The 22,623-nt window shown below is 34.8% G+C and overlaps 2 protein-coding genes across 2 annotated transcripts; both read right to left on the bottom strand.

Moving 5' to 3' along the window:
- Positions 1-3,324: 3,324 nt before the first annotated feature.
- Positions 3,325-7,684, bottom strand: LOC107814041 (protein phosphatase 1 regulatory inhibitor subunit PPP1R8 homolog). The gene is made up of 3 exons (XM_016639371.2): positions 7,480-7,684; positions 5,433-6,033; positions 3,325-4,299 (listed from the first exon to the last, which is right to left on the bottom strand). Exons 2-3 carry the CDS (start codon positions 5,903-5,905, stop codon positions 3,498-3,500), a joined length of 1,275 nt encoding a protein of 424 aa, XP_016494857.2. The 5' UTR covers positions 5,906-6,033; positions 7,480-7,684; the 3' UTR covers positions 3,325-3,497.
- A 7,210-nt stretch (positions 7,685-14,894) lies between these two features.
- LOC107814033 (C2 and GRAM domain-containing protein At1g03370) lies at positions 14,895-20,863 on the bottom strand. The gene is made up of 9 exons (XM_075233583.1): positions 19,848-20,863; positions 18,008-19,246; positions 17,619-17,801; positions 17,212-17,495; positions 16,984-17,100; positions 16,517-16,779; positions 16,107-16,347; positions 15,574-15,846; positions 14,895-15,488 (listed from the first exon to the last, which is right to left on the bottom strand). Exons 1-9 carry the CDS (start codon positions 20,194-20,196, stop codon positions 15,279-15,281), a joined length of 3,159 nt encoding a protein of 1,052 aa, XP_075089684.1. The 5' UTR covers positions 20,197-20,863; the 3' UTR covers positions 14,895-15,278.
- Between the last annotated feature and the right edge of the window lie 1,760 nt (positions 20,864-22,623).

Genomic DNA, 22,623 nt, shown 5'->3' with positions numbered 1-22,623 from the left:
GCTTTATATTACTGAAATTTGGAATTGAGAGATAGAGAGATAGAGAGAGACGTAGAGAGAATTCTCAATTCTTTGCAACAACTTCCAATCCAAACAAACAATGTCTTTTGAAAATCCAAATTCTAATTCAAAGCTTTTTAATGGTTGTCAATGGTGGATGGGTTACAGATTTTCGCTGGTTTTAGAAGAGGAAATAGTGGGTGATTGAAGAGGAAATCGTGAGGTGTGGTTTGATACGTGGGTGAGGGGGTGGGATTTGGAGAGAGAAACTTGGAGGGGGTGGGAATATATGGTAGAGTTAAATTAGGAGACTAATTAATACCATTAAAACACCTAAAATGTACATAAATGATAATTAGGTATATAAAAGGTAATTATATTAAAAGTTAAGCATTGGGGGTAATATAGTTTACTATATGGCATAGGAATGTAAAAATCCCTTAAAAAGAATGTTTTCTAGCAAACCACTCTCTCATTTGAACGACAAGCCCAAAATCAAGTTTTAATAAGGGAGTTTTATAGCATTTACCCATAAAAACTAAACTAATTACCCTTACCTACCCATTAGTTTTTCTACCCACCATACTAATTACCCTTCCTACCCATTTGCAGCTTTTGTGGGTAATATTATTAGTGAAAGGAGATAGGGGAATCGTGGTTGTGTCTATGCTTTCATAAAGTTAAATAGAAAGTCATAAGAGGCTATTGTTAAACCAACAACAATAACATACCCAGTAAAATTTCACTAGTGGGGTTTGAAAAGAGTAGAGTGTACGCAGACTTTACCCCTACCCTAAAAGGGTAGAGAGGTTGTTTCCGGGATACTCTCAGCTCAACAAAAGAGATAATAATATTAGAAAAGGAAACAAAAGAAAAGGCATGTAACAACAAAAGATACCGGAAAGATATTAACAGTAACGTAAGAGACAACAAATAAGTGAAAGGACAATAACACAAAACTATGCAAAACAACAATGTGAACACAACATAGACCGCTAACAGACTTAGACAAAACTCTATCAGACTACCCGCTACAAAGAGGGAAAAACTCTTGATTACCCCCTAGCCTACAACCCTAATGCTCGGCCTCCACATGTTCCTATCAAGGGTCATGTCCTCGGAAATCTGAAGTCGCACCATGTCCTACCTGATCATTTCGCCTCAATACTTCTTAGGCCGCCATTTAGCTCTTCCCGTACCTGCCAAAGCCAACCTTTCACACCTCCTAATCGGTGCATCTATGGTTCTCCTTCGCACGTGCCCGAACCACCTAAGCCTCGTTTCCCTCATCTTGTCGTCCACGGGAGCAACACCCAGCCTTTCCTGAATATCTTCATTCCTTATCTTATCCAGTTTAATATGCCCGCATATCCATCTCAACATCCACATTTCGGCTACTTTCATATTCTGGATATGTGAATTCTTCACTGACCAACACTCAACCCCATACAACATAGCCGGTCTAACCACCGCTCTATAAAACTTACCTTTGCATTTCGGTGACACTTTCTTATCACACAAGACTTCAGACGTTAACCTCCATTTCATCCACCCCACCCCGATACGAGGCGTGACATCTTCGTCGATCTCCCATCTTCCTGGATGATTGACCCTAGGTACTTGAAACTTTCTCTCTTGGGGATGACTTGTGAGTCGAGCCTCACTACCATGTCCGCTCCCCCCGTCACGCTTCTGAACTTACACTTCAAATATTCCGTCTTAGTCCTACTCAACCTCAAACCTTTGGACTCCAGGGCCTGCCTCAAACCTCCAGTCTCTTATTAACGCTGTCTCGCGTCTCATCAATCAGAACTATATCATCAGCGAACAACATATACCATGGCACCTCCCCTTGAATATAGTGTATCAGGGCGTCCAACGCCAGGGTAAATAAGAACGGGCTAAGTGCAGAAGATTAAATTGCGCCTATAATTTATTCTTGACACATTACATAAGGAGGAGGGAAGCGAGAACCTGAGAAAGTCAACAAGAGGTGAAATCACGGGCTTCTTATAAATGTTAAGTATCAAGAAGAGAGAAATAATTATTATTTTCATCATCTACCTCTAATACAATAAATAACATCTCCATGGTATTCCATCTAACACCTCTTTTAAGAAGAAAAAAATTGTAAAATACATGAGAACTTTTGTTAAAATATTTAAAAGGATCCAGTTAAAAAATTTAAAAATGGAAAATGACCCAATTATAACATCATATTGTATATTATTATAGTAAACTATATAGTATTGAATTATATATTATATATCAAAATAGCATACATTATATGAAAATAATATGTTATGTTCTTTATTCAACGTTATACTTTTATATTAAGATAGTATAATATTATAGTACATTGTATACTATTACAGCATAGTGTTGCAGTATATTACACATTATTACAATATACCGCTATAGTATATTATATACTATAATAGTATACAGTTGCATTATAGCTATATACTCCTACAGTATATTGTATATTGTAATGGTATATTGTTAGGTAACTGTGTTCTTCTTCAATTATTACAGTATACCGTTGCAGTATATTGTATAATATAATAGTATATTGTTGTAATATAGCTATATACTCCTACAACATATTATATAACGTAGCAGTATACTATTAGGTAATTGTGTTCATCTTCGATTTTCAGCTGAAAGATTCGATCTCAATCACCTCAAATCAACTTCAAATGTGATCAAATTTCAGTATGAACTTCCAGAAGTTACTATAAGCGATATTTAATAACACTCACTTTGAATCAAACAAGAAATCTTCAAAAATAAAAATTGAGCTTCAAGCCAATAATGGTGGATATCCAAACACACATAAAAATTCAAATTTTGGAAGCTTACTCGAAGGTATTATAAGCAATATTTTATAGCACCCACATCGAATTAAACAATAAATCTTTAAAATAAAATTTCAAATTCAGGAGCTTCAAGCTCAACAATGGTGAGTCTTCATACACACAAAAAAAAATCATAACGAAAGAAAGTAGAGCAATAGCTTGGGTTGACCCTCTTAATGAAATCGATCTGGTAGAGAAGAAGTAGATCCATTCAAGTCCACTGCAAGATAAGCTTGCAAAAATGAAGCCGAATGTTTTTAACATTATGTACTTCAAATGAGAAGGCAAATAGCTAATGGGTGGGCCGGATAAATAGTTTGGGCTGCATAGGAAGGAAAAGTAAATAGTTTAGGCTTAATGAGTATGAAGTGATATTTTCCCTTTTAATAGTTCCTAATAAATTTTGTATTCACTGATCATACAACAAAAAGCACCACATGGACTTTGGGGCCTATTTTGCACAAAGTGAAAATGGGAAAAGATAACATACACTTTTTTCCATTGATCTCAAGTCACAGATTCAGTGCCTTAACAGGTTAAGACTCAGTTCAAAATTGAATCCTTGGGAAGAATAAGAATAACATAAAGACTATAACATGATTCAATCTACTAGAGACACTTCATGCAGCAATGCATTTACTATCCAAACAAATCATCAGTATCGTCGTCTACATTGCTTGAGATATTTCCCAAGATTCTGCCTAAAGAACCAGGGGAGTCTCCTTTAGCGTCGTTAGTAGAAGCCGTCTGACTGGAATCAGAATATGCCCAAGACCCCACTTTAGCAGGAGCTGATTCTCCATAAAGATCGTCGTAAATTCCACCCTTTGGCGGATTTTTCACCTTGTTCAATACCTGTTTAAGTTTGTCTGTTACACCTGTTTGGGTAACAGTAGCATCCTTTACGGAGGACTGTTCTTTCCCTTTCGGTATCACTGTAGTTTCTACGAGGGACTCATATTTTCCAACAAGACTTCCTTCCTTCACACCCAATGGACCAGGTTCTGTCTCCACATCTGCTCCATCCGAAATACCAACAACTTCAACTAGCTCTCCTCCAACCTGATCTTTAAATGACACACTTGTTCTCCTAATTCTTTTCGCGCGCCTGTCAGATGAATAGTTGACATCCTCCCCACTAGTTGATACTGTTGATTTTGACAATGAATCAGGCCTCATAAGCCCATAGCGGTTTAAAAAGGTGTTATAAGCCAAAACAGCTTCCTCATTTGAAGGATCTGGAGGTGGCGGTAAATCTATTTCTGCAGGTTGTCGGGGAGGAGGGAAGAGAGCATCATTGTTCTTTCTCAAGATGTAAGTCCTTGTTGATGCAGCAAACTTCAAAGATTGTCCGGCCTCAAGTTCGACAGGGGAATCTTTTGTTAGCCTCTCATTTGCAACAAATGTTCCGTGTGCAGATCCTAAATCTATCACGTAAATGCTGCAGAGAAAAAATATAACTAGTTCAACCGGCATGAGCCAAGAAGAGCAGCTTTACATCATAAGGATAGGCTATCATCATGGTTTCCAAAAAGGGGCACATTCTTTGTCTAAAGACGTGCAGTCAATGTAATAAAGGATATAAGCAGGTCAAACTGCCTGAGGTAAGAAGAGCCCCTTCTACATCTAAGGAAAGGCATTCTTGTGCCCAAGAAAGAGCATTTTTCCATGTCTAAAGATGTGCAGGAGATGAAATGAATACCACAAATCATTGTAGTGATAACAGTTCTCACCAAAGACAAGTTACTTTAACAGTATGCAATTAAACTATCATCTTTATTGATTGGTAACTGAGAACGTTTTGCTTAAAAACACACTTGCAGTCAAACTATCACCTTTATTACTGAAATCTAAATGTGTTCAGATGGTCTAATTCATGAGGATTGAATTATCTTGATAGATGATATTTACAGATAAATGACATTCTGGATGCCCCATATTTTACAATTAATACGACTTTACAACAAAATTTGAAATAATCTTGACCAATCTCTAATAAATCCATGGTTTCTCTTTTCTTCTGTTTTTATGGGATAAAATTTGTAAACCTTCAAAACTATGCAACTTTATGCAACTAATAGCCTATATTTGAAGAAGAGCTTAATCTTTTAAAGTACCAATAAACAAAATATCACTTAGATGTAAGAAAGTTAGAAACATCCATTGCCTACAACTCAAGAAAGTTATAATTGCTTCAGTAAGAATGTTTAGCAAGAACAAATTTAAATGTTGAAGTCCACATAAAGACATGACCACACATACACTAGGTGATTTATTGGTAAGGGAACCATGGCCTGATGCCCAAGCTTGCTCAAGTCTTTTACTTACTTACATTGACTCAAGGAAGAAATGCATAAACATGAGCTTACCTTTTCTCAACACACCCAAAAAAAAGAAAAGAGAAATGCATAAACATGAATTGCACAACATTTTCCAAGTACTTTATCATCATAGAGTTAGATTCTTCTTATTTGGTATTTTAATTTAACAATTACTTTCTCCTCCTCTTAGCCACAAAACAAGAAAAGCATATGTTCAAAACTAGATAAGAAAAAGCAGGATTATGTGTCACACCTTCCATTTTTGTGAGGAATCACAGCAGCATGCTGGCGTGAGACTGATTGATGATCAAGGACAAAATCACAAGTATGAAACTGCCGTCCAAAGATATGTCGTCGCTTATCCAAATTAATTCGATCAAGTACCTCACCATCTTTGATCACCTCAAGATAATAAACGCCTGGACGTGGCTCAATAGCCCAATCAGGAGGCTGCCAAGTTGATTGCCCCCCTCCGTGAGTAACATGATGAGTTGGCACTGTGGAAGCGGTTGCATCTGCCGCCACGGATTTCTGCAAAGCAGGTTGTGGATTTACGTATTGACTTTGTTGATGAGATGTTGTGGACTGTGCATATGCTGGAAAAGGATGGGTAACTGCCTTTGTAGTAGGCTGCAATGCTGGTTTAACAGCTGAGTTCGCAGACACCTGAAATGGCTCCAACGACTGAGCTTTCTTAAATCGATCAAGCCCTGATCTACCATACATTCTGTCTCTACCTTCAGCTCAAACAACAAGCTCTTCCTAAGTCAAATAAGATCTCAAGCATGGACCATTCTCAGCATTACATTAGCTCAGAATTCTATGAACTCGGCTTCATCTCAGATTATGTAACACTGCACCCAAAACAAGGGTTCAAGTTTTCAAACCAACATAAAACAAAAAGAAAAGAGAAGAATACCTACGACACTCTTTAGAATCCATCCACAAAAATATGTATGAACTTTTCTATACAAACCATTATAGAAGTTCATAAAATATACAGGAAAATAAGAAGAGAAATACAGTTGTTTTACTTAAAAAATTTATTCAATAAGTGGACGACCTCTAATTCTTTTTTGTTTTGGGGAGAAAATTCTATTATGGTTTTATTCTCTCACTTGTATCTTTCTTCTGATAAGTGCTCCCTATACCTACCTTGGTTTATTATATGTTAAAACTGATGTCACAAGATTCTTTTCCTCTCATATTACTAGAAAGGGAGTTATTACGGTTTCCACAAAAGAATCGGATTCGGGATTTAAACTTTATGGGTTCCGCTTTAACGTTCTTAGACTGAACGAACGTACTTCTGAAATTATGAATTCAAAATTTAATATACGTTGAAATTTAGCGGGTTTTCACATACATATCTGTGTTACGTGTCGACAATACTGGATTAAGTTGAACCCAGCATACAAAGGCTGCATTTGCCTCTATTCCACAACCTTGTGTTGTGTGCAATCTAAAAAGAACTAAAAAGGTGAAATAATTCTTCATTATCTCAGTTGAAGTACTGAGCCTCAGTACTTTAACTAGTCTCCATGTTCCTCGAATGGATCTCTTAGTTGTTGAGAAGGTTGCCCAAAAGCGGTATATAAGGCGTACCCAGTAAAACTTACAAGTAAACCAGATATAAAGATGGCGACTAGGGTTGCTGTTTCATAAAAAAAGTAAAAAAATTAAATGACAGTGGTATCTAGGCCAGCTTCAGTGCACCTCAACTATTCCACTGGGTATTTGCTACTTCTCACTAGCACAAGTACAGAGTAACCTATGCACTAAGAATTAGGCAGATGGAAAGATATCACCTAGTGTTTTTTGCTTCCGCTGGGAATTTTATTTAAGACCTCATAGTTCTCCCTCCACTTCATTGACCACTACGACATACCCTTGAGTGCACAATAACGTAACATAAAACTTTATGTGGAATAAAAAAAATTGTATTTTCCAGCAATTTGTAATATAATTCTGCTAAACACATCTAATAATTCTGCTAAACACATTCAAAAAATTAGTTGTTATAAGATAAAATTGTACCTCAAACCTATAGACCAACCACCGGCAGCAATCGTTAAAGCTCAAACTATGTGCAGAAAAGGGGGAAAAAATCCTACACTACTGTCCTGTACCAATTTTAAGCATTTAATAAAACCAGAATCAAAATATGAGCTAACTATTAGGGCATGGGGATCCATGAATTAACAAAAGGGTGTGATATGAATGTAACTAACAAGGGGTTAGATTTGCAACCGACTAAAAGCAGACAAATGAGATTAGAAGAAAGACGAAGATTAACTAACCTCTTGACAAAAAGAGAATGTTAAGTGTATGAGATTTAGGGTTAATTTTATATAGTTGAAGTTGAAGCTATAGTAGCAGATCGATGGGCGAAGCAAATATGCTGTGTGTTTTTCCTTTATCTGGGAATTTTGGAAGAAAGAATTATGGAGGCGTGTTCTCAAGAAGGAGGGGGAGGGGGAGGGGGGGTTAATACTACCCACCCCCGGTCTTTTCCAATCTTTTTTTTTGGTTTGGGGGTGAGGGTGGGGGTTGGGGGTTTGGTTGTGTGGGGGGGGGGGGGTGGTTGTTATATCAAGATTTAAAAAAAAAATTACTTTAGTGTATTTCTAAGAGGACAAGTCAAAGGACGTTTGGTGAGAAATTATTATTTACTACTTGTACAATGTAATAACAAAAACTAAACAAATCAAATTGACAAATATGTTATAAAATAAAAGTAATTTAGTAATACATGAACAAGAAATAAAAGCAATTTAGTAAAATATGAACAAGAAATAAAGATAGAGAGAAGGAAGAGATTTTCTTCTTCAATTATATGTATTTTCCTATCTATTACAAGGCCTTTATACATGCATAAAAAGTGTAGAAAATATGTCATGGAATATGTCATTGAATATGTCATTAAGCATTTGAGATGAAGATCATGGAAAAAGAGTAGACATCTACCATAATGTGATATTTATCATAACACTTTCCCTTGGATGTCCAAAGATAATGTGCCTCGTTAAAACCTTACTAGAAAAAAACCCTATAAAAAAAAATTCTAGCGAAGGAAAAAGAGTACACATGTTTAGAAATACGCCTTTTGGTTGCCTCGTTAAAACCTTACAAGGAAAACCCAGTGGGACAAAACCTTGTAAGGGAAAAAGAGTACAACGCGTATTAACTCCCCCTGATGAGAGCATCAATTCACATCCTTGATCATTCACATCTCAATCTTGTACACTAGTTTCTTGAAGGTTGACGTCGGTAGATATTTGGTGAACAAATCAGCCATATTATCACTTGAAAGAATCTGTTGCACATTGATATCACCATTCTTTTGAAGATCATGTATAGAAAATAACTTTGGTGAAATGCGATTTGTCCTATCACCTTTTATGAATCCTTCCTTCAATTGGGTTATTCATGATGTATTATCTTCATACAAAATTGTGGGTAGTTTGTAACACTTCAAATTATTTTTGGCTCGAATAAGATGTATTATAAACCTTAACCATACACATTCTCGACTTTCTTCATGAATAGCAATTATCTCAGCATGATTAGATGAAGTAGCCATGATTGATTGCTTAGTGGATCGCCAAGATATGACAATACCTCCACATGTAAACACATAGCATGTTTGAGATCAAGCCTTGTGTGTGTCATATAAATACCCCGCATCGGCATAACCAACATGATCGGAATTGCAAGCATTGCCATAAAATAAGCCCACATCGGTAGTCCTTTTTAGATAACGCAATATGTGTTTGATTCCATTCCAATGTCTCCTTGTAGGAGCAGAGCTATATCTTGCTAAGACATTAACTGAAAAAGTTATGTCACGCCTTGTAGTGTTAGCAAGATACATTACTGCATCAATTGCACTAAGATCTGGTACTTCAGGATCAAGAAGTTCTTCATTATTTTCATGAGGTCGAAATGAACCTTTATTTATATCGAGTGATCAACAATTGGGGTACTCAATGGATGTACTTTATACATATAGAATCGCTTTAAAATATTTTCAGTGTATGTTGATTGATGGACAAAAATTTCATCTTTCATATACTTAATTTGTGGACCAAGATGAAATTTTGTCTTTCTATGATCTTTCATTTCAAATTTTTTCTTTAAATAGTCTACTGCTTTATGAAGCTCCTCGGGAGTTCTAATGATATTTGAATCATCAACGTACACAACGATTATAACAAATTCAAATATGGATCCTTTTACAAGGACAAATTGAATTATTCGTGTACCCTTCTTTCAATAAGTATTTTCTCGGGCGATTATACCACATGTGCCCTGATTGTTTCAATCCGTATAAGGATTATTGAAGCTTTATTTAATAAATCTCTTGGGACCCATAATATGCTTCAGAACAATTTAAATCCTTCACTGATTTCAATTATACGCATATCAAGTTTTTTATATATTGTCAGATTAAAACCTGAAATGACTACATCCACCACAAGAGAACATGCCTCTATATAATCAATGACAGGATATTTACAAATCTTTTTGTGACACAAGTCGTCTGTATGTCTATCGACTTGTCTTTCTTCGCACAAGAGCACATTTATACCCCCATTGGCTTTATACTTTCAGGTATTGGGACTATCCGTCCAACTTCACATTTTTCAGGTGAAATCAATCTTGATTGCATATATTTTATTTTATTTTGGCCAATCATTTATCTGTCCAAATTTCATGACATATTTGAGCTCAAGATCCTCGTCAATATTAATAATATTGAGCGCTACATTATATTAACAATATCGTCGACGATCACTTTATGTCGGTTCCGTTATTACCTAATAAAGACATAACTTATTGATGTTTCTTTATCTCATTATTTTCAGGTACCTGAGCCTCTCCCATGAGGTCTTATGAAGTGTTATGTCGTGGTGCTCTTCTAGAGCATTTGCCTCCTTATTATGACCATTTTAAATATTTGTCTCTCTCCTTCTTCAAGAGTTTTATCTTTGGAACCGATTAGTCTGTTACGTTTCATGTGTAGCATAGACTCTGTCCCTCATGGACTTTATTCTATTTGGAGCATTAGCAGCTGAAATATGACATTTAGCTTTGGGTCAGCAAATGCGTCTGGCAATAATTTGTAAATGAATTATCACTTGAACTTTAAGTTCATATTTTTTTATACGAGCATCTATATGTATTCATAATAATTCATTTCATGTATCACTTCCTCAGCTGCCCATTTTTCCCCCTAATGTTGGATCACCAACACATTCCCAACCTTCTTTGGAAATACATCTTTGTGCATTGTGGTGGAATAATTAAATCATATAGCACATTCATATTTCTATATAGAAATTATTTGGTTCCTGACCTTGAACCGATTGTGATAGGGAGAAATTTTCATAACTTGGCTAGATGCGTACAAGTTCTGTTGTATATTAATAATACATCTCATACGAAATTTCGTTTTTGAGAGTTTTGTTCTCATAACCAATAATTTAGCTATAATTGGAGGCATATAATTTCTGCTAAATCAACTTGGATTTAAACCAGTATCATTAAGATAAATCATAATTTTTATTCTGGAAACTGTGCTCTAATAATTTGAGCAAGTAACCTTGCAAAAACCAAACTGCAAGTTGATAACAAATGCGCATGTGACCATAGAATAGATGCATCTATTAAAATCACATAATAGTAAACGGTCCATATGGCAGGTGACTGGGCCCATATATTTATCACCTTTTATTTGTTCCAGAAATTAAGGGATACGATCCCAACCTTAACTGGTATATCATGAGAATAAGCAGCACAAGAGAATTCTTGAAAAATCTTCTATTCTTCAATATATGCCAATGTAACTCTCAATTAATTTTTTCGCATCATAATAGAACCGGGATGGTCAACCGGTTATGCCAACTAATATTTATTTTAGTAAACCTCTAGTTTACTTGTGGCATATGATTCAAGCATCATGCTTATATTTGTGCAGTACAAATAGAATAAAATCGGGTAACCTTTCATATTTACCCGATATGATTATAGAAAAGATATTCAATTCCTTTTATTTATTGTCTCAATATGACAACCACTTTGACTTATACATTTGAAACTCAAAAAGTTTCTTTTGAGACTTTACAATATCAATGTCATGAACAATTTTATTCATCCCGATAGTAACAAATTAGTTTTTCCGGAGCTCTTAACAATTTTTGTACTGCAAGATCTTTTATCATACCATTCATATGGTAAATGTCTCCTTCACAGAGAAACTTATATCATAATAAATTGTCATGGTCAGAATCATCATAAGCAAAATCATTTATTGCTTTAATTTTGCCTTTAATAACTTTTATAAGGCATGGCAAAATAATATTTGGTGTATCACATGTACGCGACCAATGACATATTCATGTAACCACATTGTAATATTTATTATCTTTATTTCTTTAAACCTCCCTTAGAGGGGAGTTGTGATATTTATCCAACCATGCATAAGCACATTCTTACGCATAATTTTTATCACATATATATTTCAGCATTTATTTTCAGGAATGAGCCTGCATTTACAATGCTTATCACACGTCACATTTTCAACGAATGTACTATAATCATGTGAACGTGTCTCGTATTAACATACCACATTGATACATATTCCTTCACTTTTGAAGGATCATTTTGAGAACCCTTATTGTTCTCCTTTTTACAATTACCATAATGATGACTATTATTATTTAATCTTTGGTACGTCCACGTTCATTGGTCAACCACTTATCTTTATTTAGACTTAATTATGCACCGTTATCACATTCACTTCAAGAATGGAGCAAATCAAGTGGGACAAACTTCATGCTTTTTCATGAAAAATATATTATTTTTCTTTAATCATCATTGTATCATCAATATGGTGCATTGAGACTCAAACCCAATGTCTTACCCATATAAAGGCAGGTTAGGCCGTAATGAGTTGGGACCCAAACCCAACTCTTATCATCATAGTGCGATGGGACTTAAACCCATTGTCTTTACCTCAACCAATGACATCATTATATCTAGTCATCATAAGACTTTAAAATATTACCACGCTCAACAATTATAAGTGAAAAATTGTCTAGTATCTCCATCACCTTATCACATATTTAATTTGATCCAAAAATTGAACTATTTTATCATAAGATATATAAAGTTAATTAACGGATAGTCATACAATCACATATCTCAATCGGGATATTAAAGCTCATCAAATATAATTGCTCCTCAAAGTTATTATTTTAAGGATAATTTTTGAAGAAGCAATCAACTTAGATTGATGATATGTGCATTTAATTAGTTAATGAACAATGATATAACTATTATTATCTTTCATGTGTCTAAAACAAAATATTATTTAGCGTAATATATATTTTGCTGCCAAAATTGAAGTATGTCACTTTTCTAGATTGACCACATAAAAGAATTATAAGTGCACCTAAAAAAAATTTAATATCATAAAATTTATACCTACATAGTATCTTCATGTGTACTAATATTTTGTATGTAAGCTTGTCAAAATAAATAGTTACATGTAGCTAGTGTAGTATATCATGTTATACTGCATAATAATATATAATCATGCATTATGTTAGGTGTACCCAAGTACTTAAATTCAGTAAGAAAATACACTTGAAAACAAAAACAATATCAAGTAACCTCATTATGCCCTAACATGACCGGAATACCTTTTAATATTTCACAAAGATCTTTTAATATCATAACAAATTACTGGTAGCATGATATTATATTTGTATAAGATTAATCTTAGAACTAGAAACAAAATTAGCGGACATACACAACCATACATGCATGAAAACTTAAAATCAAAGCTTACTACTTTCTAACCAAAGCAAATACAAATCTTAAATTTTAACATAAGCTAAATACACAATTTATGGTATAATTAAAAATAATACTCACTGCTGGACAGTAAGAAGCAAACTCAATATTGATATGACATACGAAATGTCCAGGTTTTATTGGCTCAACCAACTTGATTCAAGGTTGTCGGTTATTCATAGTTCCATCATAAAATGACTATCGATCCTTTCAATTTGGTTAGAGCTTCGTGCTGATAACGTGTTATAAAATAAAAGCAATTTAGTAATACATGAACAAGAAATAAAAGCAATTTAGTAAAACATGAACAAGAAATAAAGATAGAGAGAAGGAAGAGATTTTCTTCTTCAATTGTGTGTATTTTCCTATCTATTACAAGACCTTTATATAGACATAAAAAGTGAAGAAAATATGTCATTGAACAGACAAAATAGGTCATTGAATATGTCATTAAGCATTTGAGATGAAGATCATGGAAGAAGGGTTGACATCCACCATAATGTGATATTTATCATAACAAAATATTTGTTTTATTTAATACCAAATATCGTTTTTATTCATCCTCGCGAGCCGAAGGTCTTTCAAAAACAACCTCTCTATCTCTTCAAGGTAGAGGTAAGGTCTACATATATTTTATGCTCTCAGACCTCACTTGTAAAATTTTACTGTGTTTGTTGTTGTAATTGATACCAAATACGAAGATATGATAAGAATAATTTAGGCTTGTATACTATACTTCGTTAAGTCCATTTTAAATTCCGTTTTAGCTAAATAAATTTTAGCCAATATAAGTACTATTATCATTTTAGGAAACCAAGAAAGCACAACATTTTTTTTCAAATCTACCATTATTAACTCCATTAAATGACTTATAGAATTTTCTAAATTAGAAAAGATAAAAGCATAATATAATTAAACAATCCTTTAGATTAATACTATTAAATGATTTTCTTAATAAATATGTCAAAACATTTAAAATGAACCAGAGGCGGTAAGATTTTATTCAAAAGAGGGGAAAAAACATAAAATGTATGATCTATTTTCCTTTTCTTTTGTCAAAAATAAAATAAAAACATGCTACGGTACAAAAAGTTTGTTGATATAATACAGAGCTTGGTAAGATAAGTAGACGATTCATTGAATTTTTAAATATTCAAAATAGAAGTACTAATTGGGGGTCGTTTGGTATATGGGATAAGAATAATAATTCCGGGAAAAAGTTTGGGATTAACTTTATCCCATGTTTGGTTTGGGGTATTAACTAATCCCGGCATAACTTTTACACTAAAATTGTGAGATTAGTATCCCATATAGAAGGTGGAATAACTAATCACATAGAATATCCCACCCCATGAGATATCCCACCAATATACCAAACGACCCTAAAGGTGTACACATTCCAATGGATGGAAGGTTAAATGAGTGCTTAGCCAGACATCACATGACCAAAATAAAAAAAAGACAGTCTGATGTACAAAGTATCTTGCATTCACTTAGGGTTCGGGAAGGACCGTAAGCATTAGCACGAACCTGTGACATACAGGTCATACAAAGACAATTTTACCGTTGCTCTAAGGCTTTCCTTAAGAAAGTAAAATCTTGCCAACCCCCCCCCCCCCCCTGCAACAGGAAAAATAAAAAAGAGGACAGCCATAGGGTCCATCAAAGACCAAAACAACATAAGAAAATACTCATTCCAAGTTAACCTCAGGCAGTTATCTGAAAGAGAATCATGGCATGAATGGTTTTTTACTTGGCCAAATGACAGAATACATTGGACATCCAAAGAACTATCAAATCCTACAATAAGTAGTAGTATTATGTACATAACAAAAAATTTCTCCTCATCGCGGAGTTTGAAGTAATGAAAGTTGTTTAATGTCAAAAAATATTATGGTCACGAAACTACTTTAACGTAAGATGTCATACAATAACTACACCTCAATTCCAAACTAGCTAAGACAGTATCATACTAAAAATTTAAGCATGTATCCAAACGTTGCGACTGGGAGATCACTGTCTTGACCGAGTATTCGTGACATCTTCAACCATACACTGAGCTCCATAGTGTATTTTTTTTTTTTACACATTTTGCTTCTTCCTACCAGTGTTAGTGACTCATGAACTATTATACAACAACATTGCTTCAGCGAAAATTTGGTGGATGAGGATCAACAGGGATTGTGTACATTGGCGATAATTAGTCCTTCCGAGGGTTTGCAAAAGCCAAAGGACCCCTCTAGATCACGACGGGATCAGATTTTGAGAGATATTCCTTCTCAACTCCGCTGAACATGACTAATAGGCGCTCTTGCAGATTAGAAACTATGTTTTTCGTGATCCTTTTTTGATGTCTCGAGCATTTCAACCAAGCAATTCCCAGATGTACCTGAACGTTGCATCTTGTTGATCTTGAGGGGACAACCTCAACCTGGTATCTCAGGTGAAGCTGCAATATACAGACAAGGAGCTCTTAGCCTACTGTGAGCAGATGTTAAATGGAAAGAAAAACGACATATCATAAATGTCCCTACATTGAAAAAATCACCCAGTGGAACTCCGTGAAGAGTCATGACCTCTTCTACGAGCCAACCATTTTTATCAGAAAGGCGAGACTTCTGCTGCGTGCTCGTCACTTCACCTCTATAACGGGATATACACTTGTCAAATTTATAATAAAGTTGCCTCTGATACACATCAGGCTTCTCAGATTCCCAGGGACTAAAAGAATAATTAAGACAACCGACTTTCTCCATGATCTTACGATCAAGTTCATTACCACTGAATAACTCCATGAAAAAGTCCGTCTGCAAACAACCAAAACAAGTTATTGAGCAAGAAATGTAAAACGTAATTAAGAATTCCTATTTCACGTGCTCAGATGCCGGACTATAACTATTGAGCAATTAACAGATAGTCTAACTATAATTGGGGCAGGATTTGACAGAGGTGAGCAATTTAACCACCGCTACATGCAGGCCTGCAATCCCATCTCAACCGAAATCCATCAAATAGATTTAACCCCCAAAATCTCTTGAACAAAAGGAAAGGCAGGGGGGAGACTCACTGGAACTGAAAGTACAGAGGAATAAACAACAGACATATTTATATCCTCCACACCCACGAAAGATCCACTCTCTTCCGATTGAAGGCTTTTGCCTTCAGAGTCATCATCTGCAGCTTGGAAGTCACTGCTTATCGCATCCTCTTCTGCCATTTGAAGGCCTTTAGCTTCCGACTCTTCTTCAACTAACTGCACCTTCTGCTCGGGACTCAAAGCTCTTGCCTTCCACAATGCCATGATAGTCCTAGACACATAATTAAAAGAATTAAATTTCCTTGTTATCACTATAAGCTGCTCAGACGCGAAACCCAGTGTTTTATCTGACAACAGCTTTTTTTTTTCCCCTTGAAGTTTCCTACACGAAATACTAGTTCAAAATAGACAAACCGCTCATAAAAAGGTGACGCACTTACCTGTGAGCCACATTGAAAGAGACAAAAGAGTGGAAATGAAACTTCAGCCTGCCTTGCTCATCTTGAGTCTTGGCACCATGCCTTGCATCAAAACCTTTACCGGGCTTTAAAGTCATGATAACATTCGGGCTACCCATTGACGCCAAAGTAGGAGACTCAACTTGAATGTCTTCAATATCTTCCCAAAGAAGAAAAAATTTGGTCTTATGTCCAAATAGATCAGAATGGAACCCAATTATTCTTGCAGACAAAAATAGTCGGCCCTGAACCAAAAGAAATTACAAATAGGTGCATTAATAAAGAAAGCATCATAGCTCACAAAGTTGGCGGAGACTCATTTACAACTTTGACAAGATAATATTAACAATCCCGACCAACTGATGCAGAAGTACATTAAAGACTAAAGATACTGTTCAAAAGCAAATTCAATGATTTATCAACACAAAGAATCAATAAACATTAGCTACCTGGAGGGGCATCTTGCGTTTCAAGTGACATGCAAAATCATTGATGAGAAATTCCTCAGGTGGAAGCGCAAAAAGCTTTTGGAATGCTGAATTGGTCTGAGGAGATCGTAATTTTATCTACAAAAAAATTCAGACACCGTTCAGCAGGACTCAGAAAGAAAATTAAATCTCCATATTTAACGAGTTCCATCGGCCATATAACATTAAGTGCAGAAATAGATGATCTACCTTCTTCCCGACTTCCTTCTCCATCTTAGACAGATAGTCTTTGACAACATTGGTACCCTTTGTATTATTCAAGAAAACTCTTAAATGCAGCTTAGACTGGCAGGCTTGAGCCAACTTTCCTTGAAGAGGAACCCAAACATCAGACAAATCTGTTATATTAGTTTTGACAAAATTGATTTCAGCATGCCCAAGAGATGTAGCTTCACTAAAAGGTCCATCAAAATCAAACACTTCTACGTCCAGAACAGATGGCGGCTCATCCATTGCATCAAATTCAAATATTTCTGCATGTAACGAGGTTCAAACCACTAATCAAAACCAATGGAAACGATCTTGTATAAATGCTCAAATGACGGCAACTATAGAACTTCAAATAAAGACAATAGAACCCCCAAAAGATAATATACCATTCCACGTGGGATTAGACTTTTGGAACTTGATTGAGCTGGTTCTAGTTTTCCCGTTGCATGTAAACACCACATATGGGTCAGAGAAGCCACTTGAGTCAACAGCTGCCAAATTGTTTCCTTCAATCAAGGCAACAGTCAACAGCCAACCATCTCCTTGTGCTTTGATACCATGGTCGCTTCCTGGTAAAAGTATCGACAATACAACACATCAAAACCTTGGAAAAACAATGTATACCACACATGGTATCCATAGCAAACATGCTGTGACAGCTCAGAATGAGGAACCGAGAGAAAACACCTATTTCTGATGTCTGGATAATATATATTGAATTTTGATGAATTCTTCGTACCATCTTTAACCGAACAGGAAACTAATAATAGTATACCTTTTTGTACCCTAGCTCGCATGAAGCGTGATATCAGCTCCAGCACCCGTTTTCCTTGAAGTACTAGCACTCCACACACAATTACCTCACCAATAGAATCTGGTAAGTCAAGACCAACAAACTCAAGCCCCTGTATTGTGCTAGGCATGGCCAACAAGATGTGCAAAAACACATATATCCCAATGAAAAAGGTTGATATTACAGTAAAATTAGCAAAATACTGGAAAGCCAGCTTCCAATCGGACTGGTGCTCCACTTCTAGAGATGCCAAAACCTGTTCTTTCTCTGAACCTATGTCCTTTGCGTCAACTGGCTTTACATTCTGAGATAATAAATTTGCATACTGCTCAAAGCTCTCCTTAATACCTTGCCGTGCACCATTTTCTATCATGCCTTTCATCATAGTGCTTTGCAAGAAATTCATGCGCCACGACACTACTAACCTCGAAGACTGTTCTCCCGAAGGCAACTCAGGACCAGGAGTAATGTTGTAAAGCAATTCTGTCCTGAAAGTGCTTCCATATGGGGCATCCGGGGTACTCACAATAACTGAAAGAGCAAAAGACTTCCCATCAGCTTTAAGATACGTTTGGTCCTCTGTAGTTTTTAAAGCCTTGACCAATCTACTTGCAGCTTTGGTAAAAGTGACCACTCTTTTTAAACTCTCACCACCATTTTCAAGTTTCCAAGGTCCAATACGCAACTCCGTGGATCCCTGAATATCTGCTAAGGATTTAAAGAAGGTTGAATCCGGTGAAAACAGGAATGAATTCAACTCATGCGGGGCAATAGCATACAATTGATCGACTACTACTCCAGGAAGGTTTGAAACTTCGCTTCCTTGTTCTCTTGCCTCCATGCTTTTAATTAGTTCTTGAAAGTTTCCCGATGTGGACTGTTCCTCTTGCGCATTCTCAGAAGCTGCTGTACTGGCACTTTCAGGTGTCACTGTTATATCTGGAGCTTTCACGTTAGTCGCGGATACTGCATCCCCATTCTTGTTGAAAATTTGGGCAAGCCGACCAGCAAAGGTCTGCGCCTGAGGCTTTTCCTCCTTAGAAGAGGCTGCTTCTTCGGATCTCAGAGGAGAAGATGATCTCAAGGGGCCATTGGAAGACAAAGAAGGAGGTTCAGTTGCCACATCAGACAACCTCTTCGACGGTGGTCCATGATCACCAGCGGACTGCAAGTCCGCCAATGTATTGCTTTGCGAGAAACATATTGTGAGAAGAATCTGACCTATTAGAAAGGAAGAACACAATTAAATCCTCAACTGACCTGTGCAAACCACAAAAGAAATGCCATTTTTCATTGATACATTGAATTCGATCAAAGATCATTCAATAAAGTTGGTATTTCCATCTTTAAGATGCCATGGTACGGGCAGACGCAGCCCAATATATATCTGTAATTTGTAAACATCTCGACTAGTTGAAAGAAGCGTTTGTTGCTAATAACATGCAACGGAAAGTCAGAAATACTTGAAACAACAACAACAACCACACGCCAATCCCAAACAAGTTGAGGTCGGTTATATGAATAAACAAGTTAAGGTCAGCTATGAATTCTCACTGACCATGTTACTCCATTTAAACTCATCTCGAGGCCAATATTATACAAAATACAACTACTAGAAAAGCATAGGACGTAGTGTAAAAGTGCTAACGTGACTAAAACTCACAGTATGCAACCACATAAGCCATCATCAAAAAGATCATATATTCTAAAAAATATAGAAACATTTCTCATCCAAATCAGCTTAAACATTCAAGCCCAAAAAAAAAAATCAAAAAATCATCAATATCAATAATAAAAAGAAAGACAAAAGTAAACAACTTACCACAATCTCTATTTTTGGCCTTCTTATGCCTAGGTTGCAAAGTATACCAAGCAGTACCAAGTGACTTATCATTAGCTTCAAAAACCTGAGAAACTTGAAATTTAATTTGTCCAACAAAATCATCATTGAAATATTTATCTTCGTCCAAAACAGAAATAATTAGCTCCTCTTTCAAATCATCAACTCTAAAGGCAAATTCCTCACACCAAGATGGATTCAAACATTTTTTCACTACTTTACTTCTAAACTTCTGTTTTCCTAATGATAATTTCACATATGGATCACTAAATCCATTTGGGTCCATTGCTGGTATGTTCTTTGCTTCAATTACTCTTACTAAAAGCTTCATATTTTTTCCCAAAAAAAAAAAAAATACAAAATCACATAACCCCACCAACAAAAGTTGAAAATTTTAACAAGAAACTGATTGAAAAATAAGAAAAGATCAAATTTTTATTGAATACAAATGTGTGATCAAGAATGGTATAAGTTCAATTAACCAAAGAAATATGGGTTATCATAAAACATTTGCAAAAGGCTGCAAATTAATAAGAATTGACTTTTCTAGGTCAATGGGTGTTGAGAAGTAACAAATTTTGATATATATTATACTACAAAAAACACCAAAATGGTTGTTATAATTTGTCAAAAAAACTCCAAATTTTCAGAGTAAGAAGAATAAAAACAAGAGAAAAGGACCAAGATTGGATTTTTATATGAAAAGACAATGAAAGGGATCAAATTCAAAAGAAAATATTACAAAGGCAAAATATGGGAATACCCCAGATACAGAAATGGACCAAAGATTGGATTTTTAGATGAAAAAACTCTACAAAAGAAAAAACTGAAGAAAATAAAATATAGCAATGGCTGTTTAATATGAAAGAGACCCTGACCCAGAAATGTTAGATTTTTAGGAGAGATGGAGATTGGAGGGAAGGAAGATGGAAGAGAGGAGAGAGAGAAGGAGAGAGAGAAGGATGACTAAATAATAAAAGAAGAAAAAAAATAATAATAAACTGAGTTTTCTAAAAATGCTATTTTCAAGTTGCAATTGCTCAATCAATGAAGTGAGCGAAAAATTACGAGGTTTTGAGTTCATCTTAATAGAGATTATAAAATTAAGTAATTTTTTAATTATTATATCATATTATTACATTAAATATAATATTTGTTTTAATTATTACTTAAATTTATTGTATCGTATTGTTAAGTCCGTCATTACGTAACACAAAAAGTATTACTTTATGGAACAACCAATTTGGTATGGTCTCATCATTATCTTTTTTTTTTAATCTCATTTTGTCCTTCCGTATTATTAAATAATCTTATTTTATGCTTTTATCCTCTAAATATATTATCTTGCTATTACTTGTTATTGGTAACTCTTTCATATTCTCTGTTGCTATCTTCGATTTAGTTTTTTTAATTATTTGTCTTGTTATTACTTGCTATCAGAGCTTCTTTTACCTTCTTTAGTCGAGAGTCTATCGGAAACAGTCTTTCTGCCCTTCCAGGATAGGGGAAAGGTTGCGTACATCTTACCCTCCCCAGACTCTACTTGTGAGATTAAAGTGGGTGGTTGTTGTTGTTGTTGTTATGTTTTTACCCTATCTTTTTATATAATAATTATATCCCGTACCTTACTTCTTCTTTTTTATAATATTACAAGTTTATTATTCATATTGTCGACACCATGAAACGATTGCAAACAATATAATATATTCAAACAATGTATACACCAAAATAATACAATACAATATAATACTATAGGACACATTATGAAACAATACATAACAATTATCCAAACGAGTTATAAGCTTTGGACAGAATTATTTCATACTTATACTAATGATAAATAGCAAATACATTTTTTTTAAAAAGCCACAAAAGTTGATCCGAATCATCATAATAACAAAAAGGAAAGAGTTGCAATTGCGCGTATGAATTTAGCCTGACTTTTTCTTTTTTCTTTTTTCTTTTTTCTTTTTGTATTTTCCTTAAAATAAACAAAGTATTCCAAAAATATTATAGCTGCTATTAAGATAACCACTTCTTTAATAGCTTGTACGTTATAGTTTAAGCTCTTTTGCCTCATTTAGAGGCTTTCTTCTTTTGCTTTCACTATGAAATTTGGCTGTTTCTTGTGGAGGACTGCGTCCAAAAAGGACGACTTTTTTTGTTTGGACAACAACTTTATCCTTTATCTATTTTGCAGTTATAAGAAAAAAAGGAAAAACTTTTAATGATTAATTCATTTTATTATTAATTCTTTTGTTGGTTTGTGAATATCTCTGTTTGTACTTTGTATTATGTGGTTTAAAAAGAACACTACACTTTCACTTTTATTAAAAAATATCCCACAAAAAGAGGAGTTGAAACATGTTTTTCTCTTTTTTCCAACGGAATTAAAATATATTCACATAGTTAATTTGTTAGTATACTGAAAAAGTTAAGAAAGTCCATGGTTTAAGATGAAATTGCCATAAATAATTGTTCCCATGTTCTTTTGTTCAACATTTCCTAGTTAAAATTCCGTCGATCAGAATTTTGCATTACATATGAGCTATGATAGTGGCGAATTAGAAATTTTTCTCTAAGATAATTTAATATTTAATATATATGAATAAAAAGTAATATTTGACCAATGTATAATATAATTTTTTTTCGTTGAACAAAGATCAAAATTAAATATATATAAATAATATATGATTTTTCGTTAGTGGGTGTTCAACTAAATCATTTTTGGCCGCATTATAGCTTCGCCCCTAATAAG

The sequence above is a fragment of the Nicotiana tabacum genome, chromosome 16 (assembly GCF_000715075.1).
Source record: "Nicotiana tabacum cultivar K326 chromosome 16, ASM71507v2, whole genome shotgun sequence".
Lineage (NCBI taxonomy): Eukaryota > Viridiplantae > Streptophyta > Magnoliopsida > Solanales > Solanaceae > Nicotiana > Nicotiana tabacum.
Note: the sequence above shows the minus strand (reverse complement) of the source record. Positions and strands in the feature narration are given on the sequence as shown.